The sequence below is a fragment of the Temnothorax americanus genome, unplaced genomic scaffold, assembly GCF_048541705.1.
Source record: "Temnothorax americanus isolate GAGA-0224 unplaced genomic scaffold, ASM4854170v1 Scaffold24, whole genome shotgun sequence".
Classification (NCBI taxonomy): domain Eukaryota; kingdom Metazoa; phylum Arthropoda; class Insecta; order Hymenoptera; family Formicidae; genus Temnothorax; species Temnothorax americanus.
The window spans coordinates 1961285-1980290 of NW_027509381.1; the positions used below are offsets into that span (position 1 = coordinate 1961285).

Genomic DNA, 19006 nt, shown 5'->3' on the forward strand with positions numbered 1-19006 from the left:
TGCTTTACGTTTAAGTTGAAAATATTATATCTTGTACTTTTTAATCTACCTCAAATATGATTATCTCCTTCAAATATAATCTCATTATTCATTTTCCTTCTTATTGCACCCCTCTTATTTTATTCTTTAAAATAATTTTTTATATGCTTGAAGACAGATTCTTTTTTTAAGTTATTCGACCACGTGCTCGCTCAAGTACGCGTCGCATCGAATTCGTCCAAGAGATTATTTTTTCTCAATGGGATTCTTATATATACCTTTTGCCACCCTTCGGATATACGCATCTAAACCAGGTTCAAATTAAAATCAATAAAATCGATCGGAATTTTTCAAGACCCAAGTCGAGACCTATAGCTCTCTCGCGTGGCTCCATGTACGCACATTTCACCATTTTCCCCTACGCAACACCGAACCGAACTGAAGTCGTACGCCATATGCGAGAGAGGGCAAGACGAGAGAGGCGACGTTGCCGCGCCGCTGTCGCGTACGCGTGAAACTAGACGCGGCAACGTCTAGCGAGAGACACACGCCGCGTCGCGTCGTGTCGCACCGCGCGGGACGCGAAACAGGCAGAGCGAGCATCGTGTGCTGCGGCCTGAAACGCAACGCCGGTCGTTCGCCAGACGCCGTAACAGGGTCGATGGATCAAGAAATTTGGCGGTATCGCCTCGCGCGCGCAGGTGCTCGCGCGGACGGAGCTTGCCGCTCGCCGGAATCTCCGAGCTGGCGTTAGGGCGGATTATAGAAAATATCGAACACCGCGCTATTCTGCCGGAGAAGGGAATCATGTGCGACGAGACTGTTCGCGAGATTTTTTTTTTTAACTCGTGTACAAAAATTCCGCCCCGTTATTTTTTTCACATGAGCATAAAAACGAAATTCCACGCGGTCTTTAAATCGTTTTATTCAATATTGAATTAAGAGTAATTCTAATTCTGTCTCTAATTCTGCGGTATCTTCAAAAGACAATATTTAACATTGCGTCATTCTTTTACAATTCAAGATAAATTTGAAAGAAAATCTTATACACATACATTTATGCTTTTTTTTATATTTCGAAATACAAAAGGAAATGATTTGTGCTCCAAAATGTAAAAGAAATAAATTTGTACGCGTGTAAGATTTCCTTTCAAATTTATCTCGAATTATAAATTTGCTCCTCAAAATATCAAATGAACAAATTATGATCAAATGTGAGTTGCGCGTGTAAAGATTGAGTGCGAGCAGCAACAGAAGTAAAAATATAAAATACTATCACGGGCATTTATATTTTTATCCATTTACTATTCTGTGTGCAACCATGTGTGCAAATAGCATATTTATTAGATTCATCGGTACACGTGTAACTCATTTGTTCCTTCCACCCGACGAATCGGTACATCTCTTTAATCACAGTTGCAGAACGATTAACACGTGCTATCTCGTTGTATAAAATATTTGTATATAAATACTGATAAATATCATACCGAGACATATTGGCAATCATTGTACATCACGTGCTATTTAATATTACACAAAGAAAGTATGTAATTAATCGAGTGTATCATTATCGAGACTTTTATTCATTTGATTGATAAATGTAGTTAATGTAATAACTTTTCCCATTTTTTTATTACAACTTTACAACGATTTTAATCATGTATGTAAAGCGACGTTGAATCAACGTTTAGAATATATTCTTATACGCAAAGGAAATGCGCAGTTATGCCGAACGATACCCTAATGGGTGCAACGTGGAGAAAAAATTTTCCTTTTTCCGTCATTCCCGTATTCAACCCCTTTCCGAGAACGGTGTTTGCTATACGCAATTAACCTCACCCCATCGACGCAATGCATCGGGGGAGCAAAGTTCTGATTACCCGGTCGCGTTCCTCGACCCTGAGTATAGCGTTTACGTTACGTCGCTCGCAAGGTTAAAGAATCTTGACGACGCACACTTGGGGCTAAGAAAGTTTCATATACTTAGAAAAGTTTAGCATTTGATCCGAATACACGCGCCCTCCCCTCGGAAAGTTTCATCTAATCCAATCAGAGCATTATTTCAACGATTTTAAGCCACGATAAATCGCAAGTGCGAGAGCGCCGCTCGAAAAAAGAGAGGTTATCGATGTATATCATATATCAACGGGGTAAAAAAAATTTCAATCAATTATTCACGTGTCCGAACGCAACGGCAACATTCTCTCTCTCGCAGGTAATACTCGTGCGCGGTATATGAGAAGCATCTTCGAGAGCGTCGGATGCGCGAAATTCTTTATATCCCGAGCTTAACGTACGTCGAGATAAATTTCCGCGTCGCGAATTCTCAAGTCGGGCACGAAATTAAGGCGTCGCGTCGGTTCTCTCGTCGAAGAAATTCAATCGAGGCAACGAAGGGGAGCGGCGACTCCCGGAGTCGCAACTCACCGAAGAAAAATACACGCTCGTGACACGTCCGCGGTATATATATCGTCCACGACAGTCGGCGGCACACGTGAGAAATACGCGTGACCGGCGGTTGCCGGGTTAGAGGCTCAAAGTTTTTCGGGATGGGTGACGTTCCCGAGGGGCAAACGCGAGGACTCCGTGCGACGGGGTGCCCCGAGGGTGGAGCCGGGGGGGGGGGGGGGCAGGGGCGCGGTGTGGGGCACGAGGCGGGGCGAGATGGGGCGAAGAGCGCGCGACGGAGAAGGGAGCGAGAAGGGAAAGGGGGATGGCCGACCACGCGCGATCAATATACCAAAATACGCCGGCAACCCGCGCGCACATACATACGCGCGTACGCGTGCGCGCGCGACCGTGTTCACACGTATGCAACATCCCTCCGAACTCCGTCAATATATGCCCTCGCGTATGCAAATTGTAAATATAATCTAAGCGGGGGCCCCCGTGTACTCGCGCAACTACTGCGTGGATGCGCACATATACGGATTGTAAATCCTGGCGTTCTCGCGCGCGCGCGCGCGCGTTACACGTATTCCGAGTTCCCGAATGCGTCACTCTCGAAGTTTTTTCTTTGGCGTGTCTATAAAGAAATCGGAGATAAGGTCTCGCTATAGGCCGTGCGAGTGACGTCGACGAAACGTACGCCTAAGGAAGGACATCCCATCTGCGGACCGGTATTGTTTGCCGATATTGCGATGTAGAATCAATATTGAGCCAACCACATTACGTACCTACTTATGTTCGAGAAGAATTGTTTCAGAAGTGGCGTAGAGAAATTAAAAATTATTTAAAATTTACAAACCCAGCTTGGATTACCTAAATAAAATTTAAGAACGTGTACAACTCAACGTAGGCGATCTCATTAGTTGCTTTCCATTTACATCAAAACTCGGATAATTCTCACTTGTGATGTCTCATTCTGTCTTTATTATTCATTAATTGCCAAAAAGGATAGAACGACGTCACAAGTGAGAATTATCTGAGTTTTGATGTAAATGGAAACATGGAAAGCACCTATATTGTGTTCATCTGCTCTTTCCAACTTTCTTGCACATTTTCCATATTTATTTAAAACAAATGAATACTCATGTTCTAAAGGAAGAGAAAAAAACGCAGAAGCAAATGACAGAAACTTATATTCCGTCTAATAACATTAGTATTGTGTTTTTAAAACAAAGTAATATATCAACTTCGCGGAAATCAATTATAAGTTTCACTACGCGAGCGAAAAAATATCTACATATATACATATGGAATCGTTGCACGAATTTGCACGTATACTCATGCGTACTTTCCGTTTAAATGTTTGCGCAACTGACTGTCGATTGTTCGAGAAACATTGTTATTGTATAATTAATTATTATTTATTATAATAACGTTATTGTTATTCATCAAACATTAATGTGTCGAATTACGCGATATCACCCCTCCAACCTGCTTCCGTTTCTCGAATAACCAACAGTTGTGATGCGCGAATATTTAGACAGGGAGCGCACGTGCCCCCGAATTCGCTCGATGCGCATACAAATTCACGCATTTTGGGTCATAAGGCATCTGTGTTACTTCTACGAGCATCTCAAAAGCAAAACTGATCAACTCCATGAAATTAAGGTAGAGAAAGTAAAGTTGAAAATTTCATCGTACATGCTTTAGCGTTAAAATTAAGAAAAGTTTACAAAAAGTGAGCGGTCCGGCTTCTCGTATACAATTGAATAAAGGTGCGTCACTCATCAAAATGTATCATTCGTCATAAAGTCTTCCCTGTATTGCAACATGGCATATTTCTTCCGCATAATTCTCTACCGGAACTTAATTTAAATTCTGACGTAGTCGTCTGTAATCCTATAGCCAAGCGCGAAATCCGAGTGCGAAGAGTCAATACTTCGGCCGCCGGCAATAAGCCTTTCTCTCTCTCTATCTCGCGTGTCTTCGACCGAACGTCCTTCCAGCGATCTTCAATACAAACAGCGACACGCCGCGCGCTGTATGGCCATTTGCAAATATGCACGCGTAATAGAAACAAACGGCTCGGCTTCATTCATGAGGCGAGGCCGAAGTCGCGCGGCGCGAGCAGACCGACGCGACGCGGGAGTGACCGGTGGAGGATTCGAGGTCAGCATTCTTCCCCCGATGGCGACAATTTTTAAAGAAAGATAAGGAGATATCGTCTTTCACCTGTGCGTACGTCGTCGCGCTCGATACCAGCGGAGGTCAGCAGCGCGCCGCGCCATCCGCCATTTTAAGGAGACGAATGTTCTCTCCGAGGCCGAGGCTGCGACCGTTGGACGACCATCCAGGCGAGAGAGAGAGAGAGAGAGAGAGAGAGAGAGAGAGAGAGAGACTTCGAAGCGAACGAGTTAAGTTCGAGGTGAACCCGATCGACCGCGTCTCATATTGTCGCAAGCACTCCATCTATTTAATTAACAGCGCGATCGGCTAATACAGCGTATTTGTTGGCGTCGCCTTCGTCCTTTGCCGTCAAATCGATTATTTTAACCGCGAATGAACAATACGCTTTAGAGCCTCCGCACAAGACTCTCGTATGATAACGTAGAGTATAACGTAACGTGGATCAACGCACAAGAAACGTATTGACGTATAACGCCGCCGCCGTAACCGATACGTTTCTTGTGCGTTGACCCACGTACGTTTTGTTACGCTATCGAAAGTCGTTACCATATACGAAAGTCTTGTGCGGAGGCTCTTACGCCCAAATTTCTTCTTTTCGGTCTAAAACCGAGCCGCGCCGTGCTACGCCGCTGTGAAGAGCATTCGCCAGCTGGCACACGCGGCGAAGCGCGCGTGTAGTGCCGCTGGCAATGCGAGAGTTTACCGCCGCGTGCGTTTCGAGGGAAGAAATTTATAGTCACAAGAGTGAGAGAGAAAAGCGAGAGAGAGAGAGAGAGAGAGAGAGAGAGAGGAAAGGAGAGAGAGGGGAAAAGGCTAGTGCCCGTACTGAAAATATCGAAGAGAACACACGGATAGCTCGATGGCTCGATCTCGAACGTCTATCGATTTTTTCCGACCATTGTCGTTATTCTACTCGCCAAGCTGAACATTTCCTGAGTTGACTATTTCATGGCATTTCAACCGTGATATCTCTCAATAAAAATTAGAATTTTTTTCAAGTTGGCAAAAACAAACGGATTGCGAAATAACACGGTGTTTATTACATCGAATTAAACTTTATTATAGCCGATAAATCATAAATAGATAAATTTGCGTGACTCATATTAATACAGATAACACGTAGTACATATTCCAGTTTCACTTTAATAACACGAGGTACTCCGGTGACTCAAAAAAACTAGTTTCTCTCTCGCGACTTTTTAAGAATACGTTTTCTCTAATTAATATCACGACAGACCATATTTTCTGATACAATATGACGTGATATTTTTATTCATTATCAATATTTTTAAAAGTCTTATGAATTACACGTCATCTCTCTCCCTCCTCCCTACTCTCGCTCTAAATTTTTTCGAGTGAAAATTTGACTCTTAGCTTGAGTGAATGCACTATCAACTCTTCACAGAGTGACTTTACACTTATTTTCACTCAATTCGAGTGAAATATGTGACTCGAACTATAGAGTGATAATAATCTTAATTATTCTCTCGAAGTGTCGGAGTGAATTGTGGTACGCTGGTTCCGAGCAACTCGGGTCGAGTGAAAATTTACTCGAACCGAATGGCTCAGTTGCGTAGCCCGCGCAAGAGACGTGACGTGTTACTCTACGTGAGTCATCATCACATTCCGGAAAAATAACAGAACGATATTTATGAGAGTACATAGACAGAACTATTGTTCATAAAATTGAAGTTTACTTTATAACATTCGTGGGCGAGTTGTATTCCTACATTCAGTATTTAGGACGTGTGCAGACGTCAGTTTGACTATGTAGGTTATGACGCCACTTTCACTTATGTTGATGTCGTTGATGGTTGATGGCAGTTGATGGTTGCTTTGTTGGAGGGAGAAGTGCCGGGCGCTTACGTGTTTGTCTGCCATATTTCGGATTGTGGATATTAGTGCCTGGATTTTATTTGCTATATTGGATTGAATTGTGCTAAAAAGTGAACATGTTTCCTGAGGTAAGTATAACCTCACTACATTTGTATCTGTTATTTCAGAGCGTTGATTTGGTTATGTTGCTAAAAGATAATAAAAAAAAACGTTAGTAATATTAAATACATAATGAGCTATATACTACTACGTTTACGCGAGCGTTACTTCTGTAGTAACTTACGATAATTCACTCGTTTACGCTGAATAAATTATCGTAAGTTACTACAAAATCCCGTTTACGCGAAGAAAAATCCCGTTTACTCGAAGGAATTGTCGTAATGTGAGATCTAAAGTTTGGAAAAATCGACATACGTGATCACATGCCTCGACCGTGTGTATGTGCGTGCCGGGCCTGTCGAAAGTACGGGTCAGAGCGGCAGTCGTCTACCGGCCGCCGCAATGTATTTAGAATAAAATATCTTACACACAGTAAGTTACTACAGAAGTAACGCTTGCGTAAACGTAGTAATAGTTTATAATATGAACAGCACGTATAAATGGCATGGTTTAGATAAAATTATAAATTTATTTGACTATTTTGAGATCCTATGTAAATAAAAACAGTATTTAAAAATACATTATTTGCAAATAAATTTCGAGTAATTCATTTATTATACATGCTGTTTATATATATATATATATATATATATATATATATATATATATTATAAACTATAATATAGCTCAATATATATTTTATGTTATTAACGTTTTGTATTATTTATAAAAGAATGTATAAGTTGCTATTAAAAATTGCTTAAAAATAATTTTTCTAAAATTATATTTTTGATTATTTAAATAAACATTTATTTTAAAATATTTATTTGAATTTTTTCCTAAATAATTCATTTTCTAATAAATTATTTAGATTTATTCTTATTATAATATTAACTTTTAAATATTGTTTGCAAATAACAAATAAAAAAAGTATTTGAATAACATTTTATTTTCAAATATTATTTTTAATTTGTTATTTAAATAAAAAGTGCCCATGTCTAGTTTGTTTTTAATTTCTAATAAAGAATTGTTATTTCAGGATGCAATGATGGACTCTGAGGCTTTAGCCATGTATCTGCAAAAGAGAGGAGTTAATGAGAACACAATTAATGTTTTACTCAGTACGTATCAGTTTGGTAAGACAGACAAGTAATGTAAGCGTAATAATATTGTTCACGTTATTTTCTTTTAAGTCTTGTTAATTTACTTGAATATGTCTAGTAGTTGGTTAATTTTAGGCTGACAAAGTATTATTTTATTTCAGATCTTTGCTTGTGAATTTATTTGAATATCTGTTGGTTGGTTAATTTTAGGCCTGTAAACAAAGTACCTCTTGTTATTGTTTACAATCAAACAGTGTCACCAATGGAAGGCTATACTTGTTCAATGTGTCATAAATTTATTTATTTCTTTTTTTTTTTTATGGGTACGCCAACCACTTTCCTAGTTTGTTTCATTAGATTAGACTAGAATTAGATTAGAATATAGAAATGAAGGAGCTGGTCAAAACACTTATTATTATGTTTGCGCATTAGGGCTTCTGTTACTCTTTAGGTTTAACAGTAAGATTACGTGTGTCAATCAAGAGATGCCACTCAGGCTTCTATTCTATAAAATGTTACACAGACTAATATTATTGGAGCTTTAAATAAAAAAGTAAGCCAATGTTTTTTTATAATTTGTTGCAGGTTGAATTGCTTTGTTTTTATTTAAATGTCATATTTTAAGTTGTTAACATTGGTGTGTGCATTTATGTTCGGTATTTTATGGTTCCTCTGCTGATACTACTTATGTTTTCTTGTCTGCTTTGTGAATATTTCAGCAGGTAGAATAGATATTTGTTCGAAACTCATTCATTTATATTCACCTTAGCTTGTTTTAAATGATGGATGTGACGTTGTGATAAATTATATGAGTAAGCTGATTTCTAATTTGCTATATTTCAAAGTCAATGTGCATTGCTTTTTATTGTGCTTTTCTTCTTCTTTAGGAGAAAAAGCTACTGGTACAACTCTTCCTTTTTTTTCGGAGCAAGATTTAAAGGAAATTGGGGTTAACGAAATGGGTCAACGGAAACTGATAGCTTTCCTTGTTAGGGAACACACTAATGTGGTCAGTATATCCAGTTCATCCGCATTAATACTTAAGATTCAAAGTTAATACATCCTTTTATCAACAGTTCATTATGGTTGACACACCAAATGCGGACACATTAAATATGTCCGTGCCTATCAGAGAGACGTGCCTATCAGTAGATCCAGGTCCTTCAACATCAAAATCTTCTTCAACACGTGAATCGGTAAGAGCATTCCTGGTTTTGGCAGTAGTACGCTGGCTATTGATTGCGGCTAATTACACTACAAAAAAATTGGATTGGCCTTATCTTTGTTTAATTTGTTATTACTTTCAATATAGGCCCAGACTAAACTTTTGGAACTGGACGAAACGGATACTGACTCATTGTCTGAGACAAACACTGCAGTTGAAAAGCCTGGCATTAATCGCAATATTAACAGCAAAACTATTGATATTGAAAAATGGATTGAAAAGCATTCAGAACAGCATGAAGACTTAGCCAAGATTTTGCAATCAAATAAATTTACTAACAAGCACCGAAGAGATTTGGTAAAGATTGTAGTATCTGAAATGTGCTCAGAATGGGGCAACACGTAAGTACATATAGTTAGTTTTTGCTTTTATTTTTTGTTAATTTTTTTTCTATTTTTTGTAGAATATTAATTAATTGTTTTTTTTTGTTTTCTTATTTAGATATCCTTCCAAGGAATATAAGTCTCGTGTTGCAAAGGCCATTGTGTCCACATTTCCTAGATTATCATCAAAAATTGAAGGGCGTTCTCATGTAAGTAACTTGTGGTTTCTGTGTTGTCAGAAATGTTTTAAATGTTTCAGACGTTCTCTTTTTTAAATTTGTAGGAGAGTTTCTACGACGAAGTTGTTGGCGAGGGCTATCTTGAGTGGCGGCTGAAAACGATAAGAAAGCATTTACCCAGGAAGGAGAAGCGCAGAGGACTAACAACTGAAAAACCAAATAAAAAGAAAATAAGGAAACAACCGTTTATAGATAGGCCACAACTAACCGAGTCTGTCCTCATTGAAAAGGTACTTAGTTGACAAATAATTAAAACTAACTATTAAAGCTGTATAAACTGCAATTTACAAGTCACTTTTTTAAACCAGATTTCTGAAATGAAGCATACAAAGCCAACTGATTCCGTCAAGGCTCAAATTGAACGTTTACTATATGAAACCCGGCCAAACAGATATACCGAAATCAAATCATCTGAAAGCATCACAGTTTCCGATGTGTTAAAAAAATATCCTCGCCTTAAAAACTATGAGGGTGAAATGGTATGACAAATTCTTTTCAATTGTCTTCAAAGTTCTCAATTATTGTCTTTTATTTTTCATTTCTATATAATTGTCTTGAAAATTATGGTGGTTGCAGATTGATAATGAATTTAGAGACATTTTTGAAGGGCACGACGTACTGTTGGCAAGATTTCCCACCCATTTCGCCCCACGTATTATTGCACATTGCAAAAATGTAGCACCTCATTTGCTAGAGAAATTAACTGATTTTGACAGTGAGTAGTGAGTGCAAAGAATTTTCTATCATGCACTTTTTTTAAATTTAATTAATGAGAATTTTTTTTGTTTCCAGTTAATTTAAAAGCAATTGTGGTTTTACCTGAGTTGCTGCCTCCTCCGAACCATTCGAATGTTACAAAAGCACAGGTATGTATTATTTTTTTCTTTCTAATTTAAATTTCCTGAAAAATTTTTATACTTTATTATATATTCTTAATTACTTTTTTTTCAGAACAAAGCCAAGAGAAAGCAAAGTGGTGGCCAGGTGGCTCGTATCAACTCAGTTCCACATCCAAGTCTCTTACAGTTCATAGGTGTAAGTAAATCTTAGCAAATAGATTGAAATTACATGTTTATTGTTTATCTCTGAATATCTCTTGTTTTTGCAGGCAAATGAAGATATAAATTCTAAAATCTCTGAGAGAAGCTCTTTGCACAAGCAGCCATTTCTATTATGTTGCACAAACATGGACCAAAGAAAAGGCCCATTTTTTATCCAAATTGAAAATCATTTGTTTCCTGTAGGAAACAATCCTCTGCGTGCCTTTGACAGGCTCTTTAAATTACATTACATGTTTGACGTACATTATGCAGCCGCTCTTCTAAACTTCTACAACTTTTTTGAATCCATTGTCTACAATGGACTTAATACCCCCAAGAGCTGCTGTGACAGTCTAAATTGTATTTTGAGTGCAGTAGAAATTCAGTCAGAATCAGCACAGACCATGTCTGAGTAAGCTTCCATAATTGCTTTAATTATTTATGTACCTAATTTTTCATTTTAAGAAAATACTAAATCTCTTTTTACTTTGTCTTTTCAGCTCTGATTCAGAATTGGAATCCATGAATTAATACATATTGTCAGTACAAGTAATACGGCGGGTAATATACGACGGATGATAAGGAGAATGTACAAATTGCAATATGACGACGGCATTACTTGGTGACGACTACGTGGCGGGTCCGTCCAAGGCCTGTGAAATGGTACCTGTGCTCGTTCTTAACCTTCTCTGGTGATCTCAGATTCGCGGCGATCGGCACCAACGAACTCGCGGTCTGGCGTCATCACGTGCGTTGTAGTTGTACTTTAATTGCAAATTAATAAACCCGAAAGTCAAGTGGATGTAATTTGTAACTAGCCTTGTCTGTCCTTTCTCCCAGTAAATAAGAATCATGGTGCGTCTCGCTCCGCGCGTACTTGGCGCAAAACACTACCGTATCTCTTTATTTTAGTTCAAAGTGCTATGTCATTTATCTAAATTTGATTACATTAAAATTTTTTTATAATGCTTTTCTGCTTATTTTTTTAGGAAACAAATTTTTTAGATAATTTTTTCTAGCTTTCTTAACAAATACAATGCATAACGCAACATGTAACGTACAGGTTATAGTTGTAATTTCCTACTCAACAATATAAATGCAATATAATACATGTGTTATATTGCATTTATATTATTGAGTATGAAATTACAACTAACCTGTACGTTACATGTTTGCTGGGTTTGCTTCACTCTAGTGAGGGAGTGAATTACTGTAAAAAATCACTCGATGTTGCACACTCGAATAAGAGCAAAATTTCACTCTAAGAACAAGCGAACACCAAAATTAGACCTGAAGAAGGCACTCTGCAATGGAGTGCAAGTTCACTCAAATACACGAGTCATATTTCGCTCGAGCGCACGAGTGATCTAATTCACTCAACATACCGAGTCAATATTCACTCGATAAGATATGTTCCATTTTCACTCTTTGCTTAAGTGAATTTTCACTCGATTAGAGTGATATTTCACTCGAAAAAATTTAGAGAGTAAGTTAAGTTGTAAGTAAATTTGTAACTTTCTTATCGAAAAATTATATATTTTGTAATTATATTTTTATCATTCGATGCGACAAAAAAATATTTGATTCAAGTGTTCGCAAACTATTTTAATAGATGTTTAAAGTATAAATACCGTCAAAGTATAAAATTATATTAAAATCCGATAAGAAAAAGAAAGAAATGTATTAAGAATGTCATCGATTACCCACCCAAGAACAGCATTCGTAATTATGTGAATTTTACATATAGATATATTGTCAAATGTAAAATAAAGTAAAATATAAAATATAATAAAATAATAACAAATAAAATCAAATCAAATCGCGTAATGGGACTGTTACGTGTGTATTGTATATTAAAAATAACATTTTATGTGCATTCTATATGCGAAAGAAGTGAAATGTAATTGTAGTCTCTCTCTTGCTCGTGTTACATGAAATATTTCGTATCCGCAGATTGAGAGCCCCTGGCGTACGTCACCGTTACTTCCACGCTTATGCCAATGCACTCTGGTAATTGTTTTTATATTACACGCACATGTTTGCTTTATTATTTTGAAATCTTTTTACTGTAAATATCATGCGAATAAAAGTAATCGTAATAAAAAAATACCATGCAAGAAAGAACGTTGTACAAAAATACAAGTATCGGAAATTATTTGGAGAACATTTCATATTTTTCAAATCAAACATTATTACAAGTTTTATAAAGTACAATTGAAATCCAATCTTCTTTATATGACACGAAATTATTGAAAATGCAATATATTAGACATTTTTCCTATCTTTATGTGGATTATTCTAAAAATGACATTTCGTATTTTGACAAAATGTAAAATGATAAACGTCAATCAAACGTTTCACAATATTATGCTAATGGAGTAGGTATTGTTTATTGCGAATACGTTTATTTTTATATGAAACAAACGTTAAAGGAAAAAAAACATTTTAATGAACAATATCAGTATTTCTCCAAATTTCGAACCGATCGATTGGGTTCTGCAGATTTGCAAAATTGGGTTAAGCCCCTTGAAATAACCAAAAAATCGTTAATTACAACCTAAAAAATTCAAATGCTTCGGTCGACAACAGGCAATATAGGCACAGAATTTCCAACGTGACGGAAAACTCTGTGTCTATTGTGCGCGTGTCTGTGACACTGTTTATTCTGCATTTATACATGATTTCCGATTTCTATTCCCTGTTCCATATTGCCCGTTGCCTAGCATTGTCCAAAGGGCTTTAGAAAGGCAATTCAAGAAATAATTCCTTAAACGTGCTTGTAAATGCATTCGCCGAAACAGCCGATAAATTTGACATTTGTAGAAACACCGGTGAAGTACGTAAGAAACTTTCTTCTAAACTAAAGCTTTGAATATTATACATTTTCTTTTTATATCTCATATCGCCGATTTCATCGACACTGAAAGACCAATAAGCCTAACAACCAAAGAAGACCAAGAACCCAAAAATAAATAGATCTAGAATATAATAAACGTTTTAGTTCACAAACAAAAGAGCTCACCCGTCTTACTTTCTTGCTTTCGTCTTCCAATTTTCATAGCTTGACGCTTAAAGTAAAAACTCGTTCGAATTATACAGACTATCCGACCGATATTCGTTTTGCTTATCGTAATTGCACATCGATATATAATCGAACTCCAAGATTAAAACCGGTTATACGAATTTTTCTCCGTTAGAACCGATTCGGATGACAGAAATATTCGCGGATAACTCGCTCGCGGAGCCGCGCATTGAGCGCCACTGTCGAACAATAACTTCGCGCTGCTGCGAGCTCTCTCAAAATGGCTGTCCTCAGCTATTATTACTTCGGGGAAAAAACAAATGACGACGCGCTCATGCTACGCGAAGAGAGGAGGAGAGACGGAGCCAAGGCCTTCGGTATATAACGTATCTTCGTGTGCATGCGATCGTATAAGTCGCGTATATGTACATGCAGACATACGGCCGCCGTTTCACTCTCTTCTCCGTCTCTCTCTCTCTCTCTCTCTCTCTCTCTCTCTCTCTCTCTCTCTCTCTCTCTCTCTCTCTCTCTCTCTCTCTCTCTCTCTCTCTCTCTCTCTCTTTCTCTTCCGTCGGCATGTCCTCGCGTACTACGGACCATATCGAAAACATCGGAATACCTTAACACGTTTCCTGAAACTTGGTTTATCGAAGCGATAACGCCGGTGGCCTGTGCGAAAACAAAAACAAGCCTGTAAATGATGCGACGCCGTACAACTTTCCTCTTACATATATATATATTACATACAGATATCCGTAACACACGGTAGAAACCTGACAAAACCTGACAAAACCTGAAGGCGACAATGAAAAATACAAGGTCGCAAAATTTCGGGCGAAACAATAGCTTCGAAAAATAACAGTGCAAACTCTTCTCTCTGATCAATCGTCTCGATCTCCCAAAACTTTCCTTCGGAATTGTCTCCTCTATAGGTTTTCTCTGTACACCTTGTGCGACGTGACAAAATTTAAATTTAAAAATCCCTCTGTCTGTCTCTCGCTTATAGAGAATACCTTTCTTTCCAAACGGTAGTTTTTTTCAAAGTGCCTTTTTGAAAAGATCTCTACCTGTGGCTCAACCTTAAATATTTCACTACATTTAAAATATTTGAAAATCGAGACGAGACCGGTAAATCGTCAGCAAAAAATGCTCAATACCTTTCTCCCTAACAAAAACACAATTACAATGGAAATTTTTCTCTTTTAGGATACAGTCCATTTACTTACTGTCCCTCGAATGTTTCAAACGTTTACTTCCTAAACTTTCCGCAGGTAGAATAAAAAGAAATACCATATTGCTAATCTCAATTGTCAAGGATGGAATGGATCGTTTTCTTAAGACTCGCGACAAAAGTTTGACTAATGCCCTAACGAACCGTTAAGAACCAGCTCACTAAATGACCTATGGCTAACTGGAAAGACATACGGAAACTTAACAATGCAAGGACGTTCGTTGAACAGTTCGATCGTATTAGAACGTTCTTTTAGAAATCGAAAAGAAGTACCAGCTTATACAGAGGTATGCAGCCAGAGCTGCATTTTACGAATGTACACTTTTAATAACGCAATACAGTTTTTAAGAGAGTATCCCGTTAAAAGCGATCATTTTATACAGATGTACCTATCGGTTTACTCATAATTTCTTAACTTTTTCATCGTTATCAGTATTTCTAAGCGACAATGACTTAGCATCTAAATATTGCAATTTACACTTCGTGTTTCACGTTTAACGTTTACGTAAAGTTGAACAAGGAATGGGAATCGATCAAAATGTTCTCGTCATTAGAAAACAATTCAGCATTTTAACAATTCCTCATTATAAAACAACTCAGCATTTCAACAATAAAGAACATACGCTGGCAAGAAGTCGCTCCAATCGTTCACAGTCGATCACTGCTAACGATAAGCGACTACTCACCGCTCGCAACGCGCGTTTTGCGCCGAAAGTTCTTGTAGCGAGAAAAGCTTAAATTATCTTAATAATAGATTAATTTTGTTATTATCAAGTATATACAATTACGAGCATTACGTCACAATATATTCTGGATGTAACAAAGACTTTTCGTATTTATATTAAATTTATCGCGTCTAGAAACACGATTTTAAATTGAAATCCCAACTAATTATAATAACTTTTCTTTCAATGTTCCATTTAATATTTCGCGAAATTAATTAAGGATTCAGATTTTTAGAATAATTATTTTTCGAAGAATTTTGTTCAAAAATCATCGCTATTAATTTGCATGCGAAAATTAACGGCGTAACTCTTGCCTAGAATTTCTTCTCCGTTTCCGATAAAATCGACATGCTTCTATAATGCTTCTTAATTGCAATAATAAATTCTCTGTTAGAGCTAAAGTCGATTCTTTTAAACAAAAAAAAATATCAAAACGTCATTACATCAATTTCCAACATTATACATCTATAAAAATAAACTTTGAACATAGAAATTACATTATTTATCAGTCGAAGAATACATCACGTACAAAAATATAAGAATATATATGATCCTTCTTGAAGATTATTTCGGGAAAAGGGCCTCCTTCGCAACTCCAAAAATGACCAGCTCCTGGGACACCTTTTTTGCCAAAGAAAGTTCGACTTCGATTCTTCCAGAAAAATCTGTCGTTAAATCTGTGGAGAGCGTGAGCTACGGGACGTAAGGTTCTAAGGGACGAAGAAAGAAAAAAAAAGAACTCTATCTTTATCTTTCAAGTTCGCGGCCGATAATTCCTACACGCGTGTGTGTGCGTGCGTGTCCGTGTTAAAGACTTGAACTTTCGCGGCGTTCTAGATCAATACGCGGCAAAACGCACTACAGGAGCAAGGATGTATCGACGCGGTGGTGACGCGTACGAGGCTGGATTCGCGAGCCACGAAACGTGGGACGCGGTTTTACGGGAGAGAAGGCGATGGACTTAAAGCTGGAACATGTAAGTATCGTCCCGTTGATCGCGAGGGAATTCGAGGCGACTTCGCGCGCCCGTATGTACACGCAGAGGTTCTCAAAAAGAAAGAGGGCGGGGGGGGGAGGGAAAGAGAAAGGGGGGTAACTTACCGTTTGAAATGCTCCCTGATGCGATCCTCTCGGATGTTTTCCGGCAGATTTCCAACCCACAGGTGACGTGTCTCTCTAACCATTTTGCTCCGAACTCTTCATTTGGGATCGGATGTTGTGGTATCGTTTGGAGGCACTGTACAACGACACACAACCTCGATCAAGGCAGAATACAAATTCACCAGACACTCTGGGCCACCGACACACCGGAAGAGCGCGCTATTTTTTTTTTTTTTTTTCCCGATCGATTGAAACAGACCGGCTTCCACCCCTCTCTCTCGCTCACTCTTTCTCTGCTTAGGAACTGAATCTGCCTCCTCCGCGCTCCTGTTTCTTCGTTTTATCTCCACCGACGGAGAGATCAATTCGCGCACGCGTCCCTCTCTCACTCTCTCACTCTCTCTCTCTCGCTCGCTCGCTCTCGGCCACGCTGCTCACGGCACTGCCAATTTTGATTTCACCTCGGGGAACACGAGACGCGCGTCGATTCACCAGTCACCAGGCGAATACCGAGTTCGGCGGCAGCAGGTCGCGGAGCCGCTCCGGTGAGGTAGCGAAGGCGACGATGTATCCGGCTGTCAGCGGGACGACGACGTGGACGACGCCGACCACGCCGACGACGAGGATGAGGAGAAGACCGCGGAGCAATTTACCCGGCGCGACGCGCTCCGACGTCGTCGAGGTGTCGCGAGGTGACACGGGGGCGAAGGTCGAGGTGCGGGTGGTGACGGTGCAGCAGCAGGAGCCTTGACTTAAGCGGACGCCACTGACGATTGCGACTGCGAGGATCGGTAGTACCGTCGCCGGAGAACACCACATCGTACGATCACTCGTGTCGCGTACGGGAATACCTTCTTGCGGGGTGGGGTGGGGGGGAAGGGGGGCTGCTGCTCCCAACCGAATCACACGTCACTCAGCCACGAGGAGCACTTCCCGGCACTCGGCGGCTCGGGATACGATCCATCCCGGCGCGGCATTATTCCTCGCGACGCACACGCGTTCGTGTCGTCGACGCTAAGGCGACGCGCGCTTTCGTGCGTGCCGCTCTCCGCTCCGTTTTATTTCCGTCGGAGCGGCACGCAGCAGCACACCGGGGGCACGATGACGCGACACAGCACGGCACGGCACGGCACGGGCAGGCAGCACAACCAGCGCCGGAGCAGGACCAGGACACGGGCACGGCACGACACGGCACGGCACGTCACGGCACGGCACGGCACGGCACGGCACAGCACGACACGACACGTCACGACACGTTACGCGGCCACGGCACGGCGTCACCGCGGAGGACGCCGAGGACGCGCCCGCGCGCGCGCGCGCGCTCGTTCGCTCGCGCACGCGAGAAACACGAAAATTCCCTTCGTCGTCGTCGTCGTCGTCGTCGAGGCGCTCGCCTGCTTCAAGCGAGCCTCGGTCGCGCGCCGCGGCGTGCGCGCGCGTGACCCACTGCTGATAACGCGAATCAATTCGAACGCGCCGTTTCCTCTTCCTCGCCTTACCGCACGCGCGAGTAGACGCGACACGGTAGCCCTTCTCGTACCGTACACATACACTCGAATATAGGTACACGCGTGGAGAGCATACACGCGCAAACCCGTGCTCCCCCCGCGCCAATGTAATCACTTTGGGGGAATCGCCTTTCTTCTCTCTCTCTCTCGCTGTCGCTGTCGTTCTCTTTCCCTCTTTCACATCACCGACGTATACGTTTCGCGCGGCCCGAGCACGTCTCACGTTAATTACATTTATACGTATACATACCACGGGCGATCCGCGCCAAGTAAATCACCACTCGAGTCTCGCCGCCTCGAGCGCCTCGAGGGCGAGATCGAGAGCGCGGGGCGCGCTCCGGCGACTTTGGTAGACGCGCGCGCGATCGCGGCGAACCAAACGCCAAGTTATCTCGGCGCGCGATTCCCGATTACGCGCGCGGCGGCGGCGGCGGCGGCGGCGGCGACAGCGGCGGCGGCGGCGGCGGCGGCGGCGTAAAACTCCCGTTGTCGTCGCGCGGCGAACATATACGCGTGCATGCGCGACGCCGCGGCGATGCCGAGACGTCCGGCCGGACGACACATCGAGAAACTAAAACTCACTCTCGGACTTGTTATACTTTTTTTACTTCGGCTCTCTTCCTCTACCCTTTCCTCTCCGCGTCGTTGTTTTAAGGATTTATTTACCGCCTCGCGAACTCACTTCGCCTTCGCAACGCCTCACACTCGGGCCATGTAACGCAGAACGGAGCTGACTTCGGCTCCTTCTCACTGCACTACGCTACTCGGAGTGACGTCACCGTGGCGGGAGCGCAGCGAGGCTCGCCGACTAGCATCGCCGTCCCGCCGCCTGGTGGGGCAGCCGCGATAGGGGAGCGGAACGAGTCTACGCGAGAGAGAGGCGGCTCCGCGATCGCGATCGTCGCCCGCCAGGCGCGGTGAGGTCGCGCGCGGCGGGTAGAGAGGGGGGCGCCAGAGAGTGGGGCGGGAAACAACGGGAGGGTGTGCGAGCGCGCGCGCG

General features: G+C 41.1%; 2 protein-coding genes across 8 annotated transcripts in view; one reads left to right on the top strand and one right to left on the bottom strand.

Moving 5' to 3' along the window:
* Positions 1-18788, bottom strand: part of LOC143898799 (uncharacterized) — a 91699-nt gene extending 72911 nt beyond the window's left edge. For both annotated transcript variants that reach the window (XM_077408523.1, XM_077408522.1), the window contains exon 1: positions 16499-18788. In XM_077408523.1, the coding sequence (XP_077264649.1) occupies positions 16499-16581 (83 nt within the window). In that variant the 5' untranslated portion in view covers positions 16582-18788. The remainder of the gene's footprint in view (positions 1-16498) is intronic.
* LOC143898683 (uncharacterized) lies at positions 5881-11221 on the top strand. Of its 6 annotated transcripts, none has more exons than XM_077408317.1 (13): positions 5881-6518; positions 7529-7610; positions 7754-8601; positions 8669-8788; positions 8905-9158; positions 9259-9349; positions 9424-9609; positions 9688-9858; positions 9956-10094; positions 10172-10245; positions 10331-10414; positions 10488-10831; positions 10920-11221. In XM_077408317.1, exons 3-13 carry the CDS (start codon positions 8401-8403, stop codon positions 10948-10950), a joined length of 1695 nt encoding a protein of 564 aa, XP_077264443.1. In that variant the 5' UTR covers positions 5881-6518; positions 7529-7610; positions 7754-8400; the 3' UTR covers positions 10951-11221. The 6 variants fall into 6 exon arrangements, with proteins under 6 accessions (XP_077264443.1, XP_077264442.1, XP_077264441.1 ...); XM_077408316.1 differs by having other exon boundaries at positions 8480-8601; XM_077408315.1 differs by lacking the exon at positions 5881-6518 and having other exon boundaries at positions 7393-7610; positions 8480-8601.
* Positions 18789-19006: the final 218 nt, after the last annotated feature.

Bases quoted from the DNA above. Each gene is read 5' to 3' on its own strand.
- LOC143898683 (XM_077408315.1), top strand. From the start codon at position 7,484: ATGTCTAGTTTGTTTTTAATTTCTAATAAAGAATTGTTATTTCAGGAT. The intron at 9,610-9,687 runs GTACTTAGTTGA...TTTTTAAACCAG, and splicing joins AGTCTGTCCTCATTGAAAAG to ATTTCTGAAATGAAGCATAC. The intron at 10,415-10,487 runs GTAAGTAAATCT...TTGTTTTTGCAG, and splicing joins GTCTCTTACAGTTCATAGGT to GCAAATGAAGATATAAATTC.